Source organism: Gorilla gorilla, chromosome 13 (genome assembly GCF_029281585.2).
Source record: "Gorilla gorilla gorilla isolate KB3781 chromosome 13, NHGRI_mGorGor1-v2.1_pri, whole genome shotgun sequence".
Taxonomy (NCBI): Eukaryota; Metazoa; Chordata; class Mammalia; order Primates; family Hominidae; genus Gorilla; species Gorilla gorilla.
Window position 1 is genome coordinate 68,176,593 of NC_073237.2, and position 16,320 is coordinate 68,192,912.

The window sequence follows — 16,320 nt, forward strand, 5'->3', positions numbered from 1 at the left end:
CTAAGTAACATATGATGTTGTCCCATAGTAAAGTTTTATGATCTTGCTATGTTGACTACAGATGACTTAGAGCCATTGCAGGAAAATAGGACTTTATGAAACTTCAGCAATGTTGCGTTTCTGTTTTGTACACCAAGGGTGGAGTACTGTGGCTCACTGTTTACGAAAGTACCTCGTCATCACATACATGAAAGTACGACAGGAGCTAAATTATGTTAAAGGTTAAAGTGTAATAACCAGGAAATGAAGGCAGTGCCAGAAGAGTTGTAATCACGTAAAGTCTTCTATTTCTAGCAAGTAGTAATCTATTTTATGTCAGTCCCAAAGGGAAACCCTAAGAAGATAGAGGAGAAATTTTACTTCCTTCAAACAGATTTTCCAGATGTTGATAGGTTTAATTATACAATACAAAAAGTTGTGTTACTGGCCGGGCACAGTGGCTCACGCTTGTAATCCTAGCACTTTGGGAGGCCGAGGCAGGCGGATCACTTGAGGTCAGGAGTTCGAGACCAGCCTGGCAAACATGGTGAAACCCTGTCTCTAATACAAATACAAAAATTAGCCAGGTGTAGTGGTGCGTGGCTATAATCTCAGCTACTCAGGAGGCTGAGGAACGATAATCACTTGAACCCGGGAAGTGGAGGTTGCAGTGAGCCGAGATTGCGCCATTGCACTCCAGCATGGGGGACAAGAGTGAAACTCCATCTCACCAAAAAAAAAAGGTTGTGTTACTATGACAACAGTGTAATAAAAAAATCTTAAGTGTTTTTTGTTTTTTAACTGGGGTTGTGGAAGGGATGATACAGTGATTAGTAGTATAATTTGATGCTACTGTTTTTGTTCATGCTAAGCTGCCAGGACTTTTAGTGCCCATTATAAAAAATGAGACTCAGAGAAGTTAAAGTGACTTTCAGAGATTACATTGTTACCGGGGGATCCTTGATCCCAGAGCTCCCAAGATGGTGGCAGGCCACTTCCAAGATGGTGGCCTGCCACTTCCAAGATGGTGGTGAGAGGTGACGGCGTGCTGGCAGTCCTCACAGCCCTCGCTCGCTCTCGGTGCCTCCTCTTCCTGGGCTCCCACTTTGGCGGCACTTGAGGAGCCCTTCAGCCCACCGCTGCACTGTGGTAGCCCCTTTCTGGGCTGGCCAAGGGCGGAGCCGGCTCCCTCAGCTTGCAGGGAGGTGTGGAGGAAGAGGCGTGAGCGGGAACCCGGGCTGCGCGAGGCGCTTGCGGGCCAGCTGGAGTTCCGGGTGGGCGTGGGCTTGGCGGGCCCTGCACTTGGAGCAGCTGGTCAGCCCTGCTGGCCCCGGGCAATGAGGGGCTTAGCACCCAGGCCAGCGGCTGCAGAGGGTATACTGGGTCCCCCAGCAGTGCCAGCCCACTGGCGCTGCGCTTGATTTCTCCCCGGGCCTTAGCTGCCTTCCTGCGGGGCAGAGCTCGGGACCTGCAGCCTGCCATGCCTGAGCCTCCCACCCCCTCCATGGGCTCCTGTGCAACCCGAGCCTCCCGATGAGCGCCGCCCCCTGCTCCACTGAGCCCAGTCCCCTCGACCACCCAAGGGCTGAGGAGTGCGGGTGCACGGCACGGGACTGGCAGGCAGCTCCATCTGCAGCCCCAGTGCGGGATCCACTGGGTGAAGCCGGCTGGGCTCCTGGGTCTGGTGGGGACGTGGAGAACCTTTATGTCTAGCTCAGGGATTGTAAATACAACAATCATCACCCTGTGTCTAGCTCAGGGTTTGTGAATGCACCAATCGACACTGTATCTAGCTACTCTAGTGGGGCCTTGGAGAACCTTTGTGTAGACACTCTGTATCTAGCTAATCTGGTGAGGACAATCTGGTGGGGACGTGGAGAACCTTTGTGTCTAGCTTAGGGATTGTAAACGCACCAATCAGCGCCCTGTCAACACAGACCGCTCGGCTCTACCAATCAGCAGGATGTGGGTGGGGCCAGAGAAGAGAATAAAAGCAGGCCATCCCAGCCAGCGGTGGCAACGCGCTGGGGTCCCCTTCCACACTGTGGAAGCTTTGTTCTTTGCAATAAATCTTGCTACTGGTCACTCTTTGGGTCCGCACTGCCTTTATAAGCTGTAACACTTACCGCGAAGGTCTACAGCTTCACTCCTGAAGCCAGCGAGACCACAAGCCCACCGAGAGCAACAAACAACTCCAGACGCGCCACCTTAAGAGCTGTAACGCTCACCGTGAAGGTCTGCGGCTTCACTCCTGAGCCAGCGAGACCACGAACCCACCAGAAGGAAGAAAATCCGAGCACATCTGAACATCAGAAGGAACAAACTCCGGACACGCCGCCTTTAAGAACTGTAACACTCACCGCGAGGGTCCATGGCTTCATTCTTGAAGTCAGTGAGACCAAGAACCCACCAATTCCGGACACAGTGGCAAGCCTTGTGTTCTCTGACCTGGGGTTCTTGGCCTCACGGGTTCCAAGGAATGGAGTCTTGGGCCATGTGGTGAGTGTTAATAGCTCTATTAGAAGCTGTGGGTCACGGAAGAGAACTGTGGAACCCAGTGACTAGTGTTTAGCTCAGTTAGGACGAACCAGGGCACTTAGCTGTGCAGGAACAATGGCAAGCCTTTAGTCCAGTCAGGAGCGGCAATGGGCACCTGGCAAGATCAGGAGCACAGCGGACACCCTGCCGGATCCGGAGGGATGGAAGTCAGTGGTGGGTCTGCGACGGCAGCAAACAGCAGTGGTGGACAATGAGCGAAAGCTCAGCTCCAGCCGTAACAAACACAGACCAGAAGAGAGTGCAGTTGCAAGATTTAATAGAGTGGAAACAGAGCTCCCATACAAAGGTAGGGGACCCAAACATTGCCGGCTTGAATGCCTGGGTTTATATCCCAATCATTGTCCCTCCCACTGCACTCTCAGGCAATAGATGATTGGCTATTTCTTTACCTCCTGTTTTTGCCTAATTAGCATTTTAGTGAGCTCTCTTTACTACCTGATTCGTCGGGTGTGAGCTTAGTTGCAAGCCCGATGTTTAAAGGTGGATGCGGTCACCTTCCCAGCTAGGCTTAGGGATTCTTAGTCAGCCTAGGAAATCCAGCTAGTCCTGTCTCTCAGTATGACAAGGACATGTCAAGGGTGGGCTAGAATCAAGGTCTCCAGTTTCCCAAACTAGTGTTCTTTTGCTACTATTTTATTGCCAATGCTCAAGTGATCCTCCCACCTCAGCCTCTGAGTAGCTGGGACTACTACACTCTGGTAGGTGGTGTGCACCCCTACACCTGGCTAATTTTTGGTTTTTGTAGAGATGGGGTCTCTCTATGTTGCCAAGGCAGTTATCTAACTCCTGGGCTCAAGCAATTCTCCTGCCTGGGCCTCCCAAGGTGCTGGGTTTACAGGCATGAGCCACTGTGCCCACCCAATAGTAGTATTTTTAAGAAGTATATTGTTTCCTTTATCAAGAAACATGTAAACAGTGGTGACCTGTGTTTTTATTTGACCATAGTTTCCACTAAAATGATTAGTTGTGGTATATGTATGGTCAGAATTGTTTGAGTGATTGTTTCTGGGAATTGTGTGTGTTAAAGTGAACTAAAGATAGCCTGATAAGGACTCCCCATTTCTATATTTGAGTCCTTGTGGATGAACTGCAACCTAATTTAATAGGTAGACAAGATTGAAAACCTAAGTTTAACTAACAGGAGTATGCGCCTGTAACAATAGCTGAGTCTTGGCCAATCCCAGCAGCCATACTTCAACCATTCATACACTGCTGAGTGTTCAAACTGTTCAAATAAGGCAAATGCTAATCCAGCTGTTTCTGTACCTCCCTTCCTATTTCTGTACTGCACTTTACTTTTTTTGTCTATAAATTTGTTCTGACCATGAGGCATGCCTGGAGTCTCTCTGAATCTGCTGTGATTCTGGGGGCTGCCTGATTCGTGAATCATTCATTGCTCAATTAAACTCCTTTAAATGTAATTTAGCTGAATTTTTTCTTTTAACATGTGTATTCCATAAAGAAATGAAAAGAAGGCAAAAGTATCATCATTTTGACATTTCTGAAGTTTTCTTAGCAATGGACTCATAAAATACAATATAGCCATTTTTTAGGGAAATTTGGAAAAATTTTTATTTAGGAGAATTTAAAATTTTTGCTTACCATTGTAGGGAGGTTTGAATTTTTCCCCTGAAGGTTTGGTAATTTGAATCTATAAAACAAACATAATACATAGATTAACAAGGGAAAAGGGTGTACAAATTTTATTGTGTGCATACGTGTGCACAGGAGTCATGACTATAAAAAAAAACGCAAAGGCAAGATGGTTAATGCTTTTGTATCATCTTGAAGTTACAGAGAGAATGGGGGGCTCGGATTGTGGCAAAGCAGGATATTGTGGAAAGACAGTTATGAGTGGGCGAGAAGAGGAGAAACCTGGGCAAAGGCAGTCTTGTTATGCAGATGAAACCTCACAGGTGGTAGCCCAGCAGGGCCTCTGGTAAATGTTTCTGTCAGACCTTTTAAGTTTTAGAGCTGAGTTGATCTTTCCTAGATCCAGATAAGGGCGGGATTCAGAGAAAGCCTGTTTATATCTGTTGTTTACTTCACTTTATTTCCTCTGCAGATGCAAATCATCCTCACAAAAGACAGCTTTGCTGGCTGTTTGTAAGATGTTCAAAATACTTAAGTTTTGTGCCAACCTCTGGCTTGTTTTTTCATTCTTTTAAGAGTGTGTTTTGAAGAGGAGACATTTTTTATTCTGAAGAGGGTCCATTTAACAAATTATTCTTTCTAGATCATGGTTTTGTTGTTGTAGATAAGATATCTTTGCCTAGCTGAGGATTCTTCTTCTAGAAGTTGTATAATTCTTGATTTTATATTTGAATTTATGTTCTATTTATTGTTAATTTTAGGGATAGTCAGTTTTTTCCAACATTGTTTGTTGAAAAGACTGTCTTTTCTCTATTCAGTTACCTTTCTACTATCTTGAAAATCAGTTGGTCATATATGTACGTGGGTCTGTTTCTGGTCTTTATTCCATTGATCTGTGTGTCCTTTCACCAGTACTACACTACCTTGATCACTACCTTGTGATAAGTCTTGAAATCACATAGTGAGAATTCTCCAACCTCATTTTTCATTTTCATAACTCTTTTGGCTGTTATAATTTCTTTGCTTTTTCTTATAAAAAGTAATTAATCATTGCTAGAAACATAAAAATACAGTTTATGTTTGTTTACTGACCCCATATATTATGATTTTATTAAACTCACTGTTTATGTCCAGTACATTTTAAAAAATAGATTCATTGGTGTTTTCTATATAGACAATGATTTTTTCTTCTTAATAAAGACACTTATTTTCAATCTCTATGACCTTTTTTTTTTTTTTTTTTTTTTGGCTGCTATTGCACTACCTAGGACCTCCAATATCATACTGAAAAGGAGTGGTGAGAGCAGATATTCTTGCCCCGTTTCTGATCTTACGGGGAAGGTATTCAGTCTTTCATCATTAAGTAGGAAATTAGCTGTAGTTTCTTTGTAGTTATCTGTTTTTAGGTTGAGAATGTTTCCTTCAGTTCATAGTTTACTGAGAGTTGTTATAAACGGATATTATATTTTTGTAAAGCTTTTTTCACATCTATTAACATCATCAGATGGTTTTTCTTAGAACATTGCTTTAGTGAATATTATTTATTGGCTTTGAATATATTGAATTAGCCTTGTATTCCCAGGATAAATCCATTGGTGCATATATATAGAGAGAGAGAGAGAGAGAGAGAGAGAGCGCATGCAAGAGAATGAGCATGCGAGAGAGTGAGCAAGCGTGTGTGCAAGATGTTTATATATTGCTGGATTTGATTTGCTAACATTTTGTCATGGATTTTTACATCTTTGTTCATTAGAAATACTCATCTGTCATTTTCTTGTTTGCTTTTTTTTTTGTCTTGATATTAGAGCCTTATCAAATGAGTTGAAAAATATTTCTTCCCATTTGTTTTTCTGGAAGGATTTGTATATGATCAGTATTATTTCTTAAATATTTGATAGAATTTACCAGTAAAGCCATTTGGGCCTGGAGTTTTCCTTAAAAAAAAAAAATTAGGAGATTTTTTTAGAGTTATGATTAAATTTTTCTTTAATGGATAGAGGAGTATTTATTTCTTCTTCAGTGAGTTTTGATATTCTTTCTTTGCAAAAATTTGGCTATTTCTACAGAGTTGTTGGGCTTATGTACATAGAGTTAATACTAAAATTTTCCCATTATTCTTTGTTTTTTGAGACAGAGTCTTGCTTTGTCATTTGTTAGAAATAAATTTTGGGTGCCACAAAAGAAATAGCACTCAAACATAAATTTTCTCAGCAAGGCAATTTTACTTCTATAGAAGGGTGTGTCTCGCGGATGGAGCAGTGGCAAGAGTACACCTGAACAAAGGAGGGGAAGGGGTTCTTATCCCTGACGCAGGTAGCCTCTACTGCTGTGTCGTTCCCCTATTGGCTAGGGTTGGACCACACAGTCTAAGCTAATTCCCACTGGCTATTTTAAACAGAGCAGGGATATGAGCCAGAGTGGCGGGGTGAGCAGTTTCGGCAGGAAAGACGGTTATGGAACAGGTGACTAAAGGTGACTCAGGTCAGAGCAGGTGACCGGGGAACAGATGTGAACTACTGATTAGAACTGGCGGGAAGGTTGTTTACTGAAACTAGGGGCAAGGAGATGAAGAGAACAAGGAAGTTAAACTTTAAAATGGAGAACAAAGAACTGAACATACTGACATACTGATTCTTTGAAGAGAAACTTAGAACTCACTGTATTTAGCACCCAGGCTGGAGTGCAGTGGCGCAATCTCGGCTCACTGCAACCTCTGCCTCCCAGGTTCAAGTGATTCTCCTGTCTCAGCCTCCCAAGTAGCTGGGATTACACCACCATGCCCAGCTAATTTTTTGTATTTTTAGTAGAGATGTGGTTTCACTATGTTGGCTGGGCTGGTCTCAATCTCCTGACCTCAAGTGATCCACCTGCCTCAGCCTCCCAAAGTGCTGGGAGTACCAGCATGAGCCACTGCACCCAGCCTCTTATTATTCTTTCAATGTCTGTTAGATCTATAGTGCTGTACCATCTTTTATTCCTGATGTTTCAGTATACATGTTTATGAATTATATTGATCTTTTCAAAGAGCCTGCTTTTGGCTGCATTGATTTTATTTTTCTGTTTTCAATATCATTGATTCTGTTCTTATTACAGCACCCTTTTGTTTGCTTTGAGTTTAATTTACTGTTCTATTTTCTAAAGGTAAAAGTTTAGGTAACTTTTTTGTTTAATATAATCTGTAATCATGTATTAAAATAAATTTCCCAAGGACTTCTTTAGCTCCGTTTTGTAAATTTTGATGCATTTTCATTGTCATTCAATCAAAATATTTTCTTTTTGTGTGTATGAATTCCTCTTTGATCTGTGGGTTATTTAGAAGTGTTTTGTTTATTTTCTAAATATTTGAGCATTTTCTAGATATTTTCTGTTATTGATTTTTTGTTAATTTCACTGTGGCAAGATGATATATACTTTATATAAATTTCAGGGTTTTTTCTTTTTTTTTTCATACAAAGTTTCACTCTTGTCGCCCAGGCTGGAGTGCAATGGTGCAATCTCAGCTCACTACAACCTCCGCCTCTTGGGTTCAAGCAATTCTCCTGCCTCAGCCTCTCAAGTAGCTGAGATTACAGATGTGCTCCCCCATGCCCAGCTAATTTTTTTTGTGTTATTAGTAGGGGCGGGGTTTCACCATGTTGGCCAGGCTAGTCTCAAACTCCTGACCTCAGGTGATCCACCCACCTCGCCCTCCCAAAGTGCTGGGATTATAGGCATGAGCCACGGCACCCGGCCAGTTTTTTCTTTTTTAAAATATGTTGAGGTTGGTTTTATGGCCCAGAATATGGTCTATCTTAGAGAATGTTCCATGTATACTTGAAGACAACGTATTGCTCTTGTATAGAGTGTTCTAAAATTGTCATTTTGGCTGATAATGTTCATACAGAATAAGTACCTCACAATCCTTATAATAATATACTTTCAATTCCTCCCGGCCAATTTTGTATTATTGTTGTCATACATTTTACTTTTACATATTCTATAAATCCATAGTATATTTCCACTATTTTGCCTGTAGACTCTCAATTCTATTCTGATGACCTATATACGTCTATTCTTATGTCAGTACTACACAGTCTGGGTTACTGTAGGTTTGTAGTGTGTTTTGAAATCAATACATGTGAATCCTCACATTTTATTGTTCCTTTTCAAGATTGTTTTGGCTATCCTGGGTCCCTAGAATTTCTGTATGAACTTTAGGATTAGCTTGTCAATTTCTGCAAAAAAGCCAGCTGGAATTTTAATAGTTCATTGAATCTGTAGATCAGTTTGGGGAGTATTACTATCTTCTCAATATTCTCAATATTGTCTTTTTTTTTTTTTCTGAGATGGAGTCCCACTCTTGCCCAGGCTGAAGTACTGTGGCACATCTCCAAGGCATGCCACCACACCCAGCTAAATTTGTGTATTTTTAGTAGAGATGGGGTTTCACCATGTTGGCCAGACTGGTCTCGAACTCCTGATCTCAGGTGATCTGCCCGCCTCAGCCTCCCAAACTGGTGGGATTACAGGCCTGAGCACTACTCCCGGCCTACAATATTAAGTATTTTCATATAAAATATGGGATGTCTTTCCGTATAGTTAGGTCTTTAGTTTCTTTCAGTGATGTTTTGTAATTTTCAGTGTATTGGTCTTGCACTTCTTTTATTGGATTTATTCCTTTATTCTTTGGTAGATTGTTTATTGGTAGTATATAGAAATACAGTTGAGTTTTGTATATTGATCTTGTTTTAACACATTTTTAATGACACTTTAAAAAATTTTAAGAGTGGATAAATATCCAGCAGTTTTATTCTGCAGCTGTAAACTGTTATCTGGAAATGTGATATAATTAATTTAGAGTGACATAAGATAAACACCTGAAATTGAAATCTAGGAATTTTGATTTCTTAGGCTTTTTAACTATACATTTAGACACATCTTATTTTATCAAATAAGTCTGAAATAAATATAAATAAGTTAACATTTTATTTTTTGTTTTAGTGTTAAATGTTTACAAAAGACAGTGAAGGATTCTTATCACATAATGTGTAGGCCATGTGCCTGTGAACTTGAAGTTTGTGCAAAATGTGGAAAGAAAGAAGACATTGTTATTCCGTGAGTGTTTCCTTTTATGTTTGAATTTTACTGTTAGTGATTGATACATGAATTTCTTTTAAGAGATGATCCTTGCCAGGCACAGTGGCTCACGCCTGTAATCCCAATACTTTGGGAGGCCGAGGCAGGTGGATCACGAGGTCAGGAGTTCAAGACCAGACTGGCCAAGATGGTGAAACTTCATCTCTACTAAAAATACAAAAAAATTAGCCAGGCACAGTGGCAGGCACCTGTAATCCCAATTACTCGGGAGGCTGAGGCAGGAGAATCGCTTGAACTTGGGGGGCAGAGATTGCAGTGAGCTGAGATCGTGCCACTGCACTCCAGCCTGGGTAACATAGTGGGACTCCATCTCAAAAAAAAAAAAAAAAAAAAAAAAGAGATGATCCGTGATCCATAACTCTTAGACTTAAGTTGTATGTCAAACTAATATAGACTTTTAAAATTATTTTTCTATCATTACAATAAAAGTGAAACTATATTTTTAAGAAAATAAAATATTTATGTGTGAGATTCATATTCATTACAAAAGAATTACACATTATTTAACAACTTTTCTTTTAATAGACATCATATATTAATTTATTTGAGCCTACTTTAGTGACAATAGTATTATAATTGGTTGGATCTCAAGTTAGTGTTCAATGATTTTTTTTTTTGAGGAGTTTCGCTCTTGTTGTCCAGGCTAGAGTGCAATGGCACGATCTTGGCTCACTGCAACCTCTGCCTCCCAAGTTCAAGCGATTCTCCTGCCTCAGCCTCCCAAGTAGTTGGGATTACACGCTTGCACCACCACACCCAGCTAATTTTGTATTTTTAGTAGAGATGGGGTTTTGCCACGTTGGCCAGGCTGGTTTCGAACCCCTGGCCTCAGGTGATCTGCCCGCCTTGGTCTCCCAAAGTGCTGGGATTACAGGCATGAGCCACCACTCCCAGGTGGATCTTTTTCTTTATACTTACTTCATTAGGTTTCTGTTATTCAAGAAATGTAGTGGTAAAAGTCTTTTCAATCTACATGGTTAAATAATGAAAGCCTGGGAAATAAATAGAAATTTTTTCTTTCATCTTTAGGTTGAATAAAGAAACAGAAAAAATAGAACATACTGAAAATAATCTAAGTTCCAACCATAGAAGAAGCTGCAGAAGAAATGAAGAAAGTGATGATGATTTAGATTTTGATATTGATTTAGAAGACACAGGAGGAGACCATGAAATGAATTAATATCACTGTGTTAAAAGTCTGCCGGGCACAGTGGCTCACGCCTGTAATCCCAACACTTTGGGAGGCCAAGGCGGGTGGATCACCTGAGGTCAGGAGTTCGAGACCAGCCTGGCCAACATGGCGAAACCCCATCTCCACTAAAAGTACAAAAAATTAGCTGGGCGTGGTGGCTCATGCCTGTGATCCCAGCTACTCGGGAGGCTGAGGCAGGAGGATTGCTCGAACCCTGGAGGTGGAGATTGAAGTGAGCTGAGTTCGTGCCATTACACTCCAGCCTGGGTGACAGAGTGAGACTCTGTGTCAAAAAAAATAAAATAGAAAGTCAATTTAGAATGTGAAATTCTGACCACCTTTTTTGGCTTTGAGTATTTTCCAAAAGATGTTTGAAATCCTAATGAGGAAATCAGAAAAAGGTATGAAAAAATAGACAAATTTCATACATGAACAATATAAATTGTGTATATTACTTAACTAAACTAAACAAGATTCAGAATTGATGGCTGTATAAGAACTAGCTCATGTAAAAATAAAATAACATTATTACATTGCCTCAAAAATTGGTCCTCAGTAAGTGCCTTTTGATAAATGATCTCAAATAAATGACTCATAGCAAAAGCCCTGTCACTTATGTTTAATTTTTACAAAGTAAAAGCAATTTTTTCAAAATAATAATGTTTAACAAGCATATAGCAATTCTGCTTTGTACTTTTATATATTTCATCACATTTTAACTTTTTTCTCTTGTGAAATGTACATACAGAAAAAGTGCATATAATTTATACACTTTATAAGTGTATGCATTTTTTATAATAATTATAAAGGAAAGTTCATGCATTTACACACCTCGGTGAGGAAACTGCCAGCATCAGGACACCCCAGTGAGGCTCTCCCTCAGCAAAAGTTCATCTTTCTTCCCATAGTTGGTACTATTCTGAATTTTGATCATTATTGTCTTAATTTTTTTACTACCCATGTTTGTACTCCTAAACAATATAAATTAGCTTGGTCTGGGTTTTTTGTTTTTTTTTTTTTAAACTCTTCTATCTTTTTTTATTACTTTTTTATTTTTTTATTTCTTTAATTTTATTTATTTTATTAATTTATTTTTCTGAGACAAAGTTTCACTCTTGTTGCACAGGCTGGAGTGCAATGGCGCAATCTCGGCTCACTGCAACCTCCACCTCCTGGGTTCAAGCAATTCTTCTGCCTCAGCCTCCCAAGTAGCTGAGATTACAGGTGCCCGCCACCACGCCCAGCTGATCTTTGTCTTTTTAGTAGAGACGGGGTTTCACCATGTTGGCCACGCTGGTCTTGAACTCCTGACTTCAGGTGATCCACCTGCCTTGGCCTCCCACAGTGCTGGGATTACAGGTGTGAGCCACCATGCCAGGCCATATTTTTTATTTTTTATTTTACTTTTTTTTTTTTTTTTTTGAGATGGAGTCTCGCTCTGTTGCCCAGGTAGAGTGCAGTGGCATGATCTCGGTTCACTGCAGCCTCCACCTCCCGGGTTCAAGTGATTCTCCTGCCTTAGCCTCCCTAGTAGCGGGGACTGCAGGCCTGTGCCACCACGCCTGGGTAATTTTTGTATTTTTAGTAGAGACGAGGTTTCACCACGTTGGCCAGGTGGTCTCGAACTCCTGGCCTCAAGCGATCCACCCAACTTGGCCTCCCGAAATGCTGGAATTACAGACATGAGCCTCCACATCTGGCCCATAGTTTGTTTTTTCTAACGTTGAGAGACATTTGAGTTATCTCAAATTTTTCCTGTTACATCAATACTAGCATGAGCATTGTTACATGTGTCTGTTGGTAGACCTGTGCATTTCTGTTAGATATGTGTCTAGCAGTGGTAGAGGGAATCAGGTCGATGCATCTTCACTTTTGCTATGTAAAACAAAACTTTTCCGGAGAGATTTTATCCCCTCGTTCATAGAAATGGATTAGAATTTCAGCACTCTGCATCCTTTCTAACACTTGGTATCAGACTTTTAAATTTCTGCCAGTTGAATATGTGTGCAATAGTATCTCTTTGTCTTAATAATTGTATTTCTAATTACAAATAAGCTCGAGCCCCTTTTTGTGTTTATTGGCTATTTCACTTTTGATAATAGGTGATATTAGGGAATAATTTAAGTGGAATGTTATTTTAGAAATCCATACTGAAATACTTAAGGATGTAATACTAATTTACTGTAAAATATTTCAGCATAAAAAAAGTGCAGACATAGATAACATTTCAGTGACATCAGAAAATATTACCTGGGAATACATCAAAAAGTATTCAAGAACTCTGTCAACAAAAATATAAAATCTTATCAAGACATTAAAGAAAGTGGAGGCTGGGTGAGTTGGCTCATGCATGTAATCCCAGCACTTTGGGAGGCCAAGGCAGGCAGATCACCTGAGGTCAGGCGTTTGAGACCAACCTGCCCAACATGGTGAAACCCTACTAAAAATAACAAAAACTAGCCGGGTGTGGTAGCAGGTGCCTGCAATCCCAGCTACTCGGGAGGCTGAGGCAGGAGAATCGCTTGAACCTGGTAAGCAAAGGTTGCAGTGAGCCAAGATCGCGCCATTGCACTCCAGCCTGGGTGACAAGAGCAAGACTCCATCTCAAAAAAAAAAAGAAAGTGGAGACAAAAATGAATAGAAATACTATCTTCACAATTTGAAAGTCTCAGTATTCTAAACATATAGCCTGACTGAAATGTTCTGTCCCGCTGGGCGCGTTGGCTCACGCCTGTAATCCTAGCACTTTTGGAGGCCAAGGCGGACGGATCACCTGAGGTCGGGAGTTCGAGACCAGCCTGACCAACACAGAGAAACCCCATCTCTACTAAAAACACAAAATTAGCCAGGCCTGGTGGCGCATCCCTGTAATCCCAGCTAGTCCGGAGGCTGAGGCAGGAGAATCACTTGAACCCAAGAGGCAGAGGTTGTGGTGAGCCAAGATAGCACTATTGCACTCCAGCCTGGGGAACAAGAGTGAAACTCTGTCTCAAAAGAAATAAATTTTCTGCCCATAAATTTGTGTGGCTTTCCTTTTTTGCATATAAACTTATTTTCTGGACTATTTAACTTTTGTGATTAAGGAGCCAACTAAAGTCTTATTGGACCTACCATAAATTCTTTCCCATGTGAATGAATACTAATTCCTCAGATGACTTTACCAGGAAAAAAATTTAACAAAGAGCATCACCTAGTGACATATATTAATAGCTGCATTTCATTCCTTAGTGCTAAGAAAGATTGTTTTGTATTTTAAGCAGACTTTATTATATTTAGTTCCTTTACATATATTTTTAGGAATTAACCCTTCTAGTCCAAAAGCTGTTTGTATCATAACATACAGAAATGAGATGAAGGCTTTGTTTTGTTTTAATGAAATGAATCACTTTAATGTAGTGCATTGATTTGTTGCACCTTGATATCTGGCAGGAGGATATCAAGACTGCATTCACACATTCTGAAATATTACAGTGCTTTATTATAGAAGTGCCAAAGCTCTGATCATAAAACTTACATGAGGAGCTTTTAAGAAAATTATTGGCCGGGCACGGTGGCTCATGCCTGTAATCCCAGTACTTTGGGAGGCCGAGGCGGGTGGATCACGAGGTCAGGAGATCGAGACCATCCTGGCTAACGTGGTGAAACCCCGTCTCTACTAAAAATACAAAAAATTAGCCGGGCGTGGTCGCGAGCGTCTGTAGTCCCAGCTACTTGCGAGGCTGAGGCAGGAGAATGGCATGAACCCGGGAGGCGGAGCTTACAGTGAGCCGAGATCGCGCCACTGGACTCCAGCCTGGGCGACAGAGCGAGACTACATCTCAAAAAAAAAAAAAAAGAAAATTCTTATTCCTGGGATATTGTGGTTCATTTGGTCTGGAATATAGCCCAGGATTTTTTTTTCCAACTCCTCAGGTGATTCTGATCATCAACTGTAACAAATAACAATTAGCTGCATATGGCAAAAAGCCATTCCCATGCCTATTTACTTCTCTACATACTAGAATATAGTATCCCCGTTGTCACGTTTTCTCTTTCACAGCCTCTCTTGCAACTAGGAGTATCCAGCATATGAGGGGAATCTGCTGAGACAATCTGGGAAAGACTTACCTCACTGACGAGAAGAAAGCACTTTTCTAACAGGCTGTTTCTACCTGAATATGATTGTGAGGAAACATGATGTCTAGAGCTTGCAGCCATGATAGGGATACCAAACGAGCTGCAGAGACAGTGATCCAGAGCCCTGACATTGTGAAGCTGCTGAACTAACGAGCCCTGGGCTCACCCGCCTCTAGAATTCTTGTAAGATAATTACATGTCCAGAGCTTTTTCAAGCACCCATATCTGTAAAAAAAAGTTTTTAAATAAAGTTTCTTTTGTTGTAAAAAAAAAAAAGTTAATTACATGTCTCATTAGACATTTAATGCATAAGCTGTTGCTAATTAGAAATTCTGTTACTTTCAGTCAAATGCATTCCCAGCTGATACCTCAGCAAGTTTTATAACCCTATTTTATAGCACTTACGTGCTATGGCAAAAAGAGAAAGATCAGTGTATCAAAAAATGATTCATTAGTAATGAAGGCTTATCAATTTGGTTGTTTGATTACATTCTGCAAAAGAAGAATTGATATACCATGTATACAAGATTATATATGTAAGACCTAAATCTTATGTAAGATAGATCTTATACACATTATACATTTATAAGTAAAATTAAAACTGATAGATGTCACATTTATGCAAAGTTATAAATATTCCATGATCCTAAACTTTTTGTCTTAAGTGAAATGTATAACAATATTAACCTTTAACACATCTTTGTCCCTTCCTTTTACCCCTCTTTCTAGGTCTTTTCCTTTCCTTGTAACATTAATCCTGTATTGAATGATTGCCCTGTAATTGTGGCATAGAATTTTTTTCTGTCGTATTATTCAGATTTGTCAGCAATACTGAATGTTACAGGACCACTTTCCACAATTTTTACTGGCTACGCTGATGGAATCTAGGGGGTTAGAATTGCTTACTCATCTCTATGCTAGTGAGTCCCACAATTTTGTCAATCATCATACCTACTGAAAAAAATCATACCTTTCCAAATCTCATGCATGAAACTTTAATGTGGTTGCACCTTTAAGTGGTACAAGTGGTACAGTATTTCATCAAAACTTGGTTTAAACATTTCTATAACCTCTAGCAATGTTAATTTGAAGTATGTGGATTAAATTTTAATATTAAACATTTATATGTAAATCATTTAAATATTTTAAATGAACTTTTTAATTTTTTGAGACGGAGTCTCACTGTGTCACCCAGGCTGGAGTGCAGTGGCACGATCTCAGCTCACTGAAATCTCTGCCTCCCAGTTTCAAGAGATTCTCTGGCCTCAGCCTCCCGAGTAGCTGGGATTACAGGTGCCCGCCACCATGCCCAGCTAATTTTTGTATTTTTTATGGAGACAGAGTTTTGCAGTGTTGGCCAGGCTGGTCTCAAACTCCTGACCTTAGGTGATTTGCCTGCCTCAGCCTCCCAAAGTGCTGAGATTACAGGCATGAGCCACTGCGCCCAGTCACTTTTTTTCATTTTTAAAGTAGATCAAATGTCTTTGAATTAAACATAAGTTGTAACTAACATTTTTAAAAATATAGTTTTTTTTACAGATGCCTTGAGCAAAAGAATCCAGACACAAGATATTATATACTTTATGGGCCGCATTATGCAAAGTTCAGAAATCGTTTTAAGTAACTTATGGTGATAGACATCAGAATAGTGGTTATCTTTGGGGAGGTGGTATCGACTGGGAATGTGTATAAGAGGGGAACTTCTGGAATGCTGGAATCATCTGTATCTTGATCCAGGTGGTAGC

General features: G+C 40.5%; 1 protein-coding gene across 7 annotated transcripts in view; it reads left to right on the forward strand.

The window, feature by feature from the left end:
• C13H9orf85 (chromosome 13 C9orf85 homolog) overlaps window positions 1-16,320 on the forward strand; it is a 74,005-nt gene that overhangs the window by 50,338 nt on the left and 7,347 nt on the right. For 2 of the 7 annotated variants that reach the window (XM_055350786.2, XM_063696453.1), the window contains exon 4: window positions 9,112-9,227. The exons of 1 other annotated variant lie outside the window; for it this stretch is intronic. In XM_055350786.2, coding sequence (XP_055206761.1) covers window positions 9,112-9,117 — 6 coding nt within the window. In that variant the 3' untranslated portion in view covers window positions 9,118-9,227. Of the gene's footprint in view, window positions 1-9,111; window positions 9,228-10,296; window positions 11,005-11,884; window positions 11,909-14,498; window positions 14,852-16,320 lie in introns of those variants that run through there. 4 more of the 7 variants (XR_008668487.2, XM_055350788.2, XM_019034138.4 and 1 more) reach the window with 4 other exon arrangements.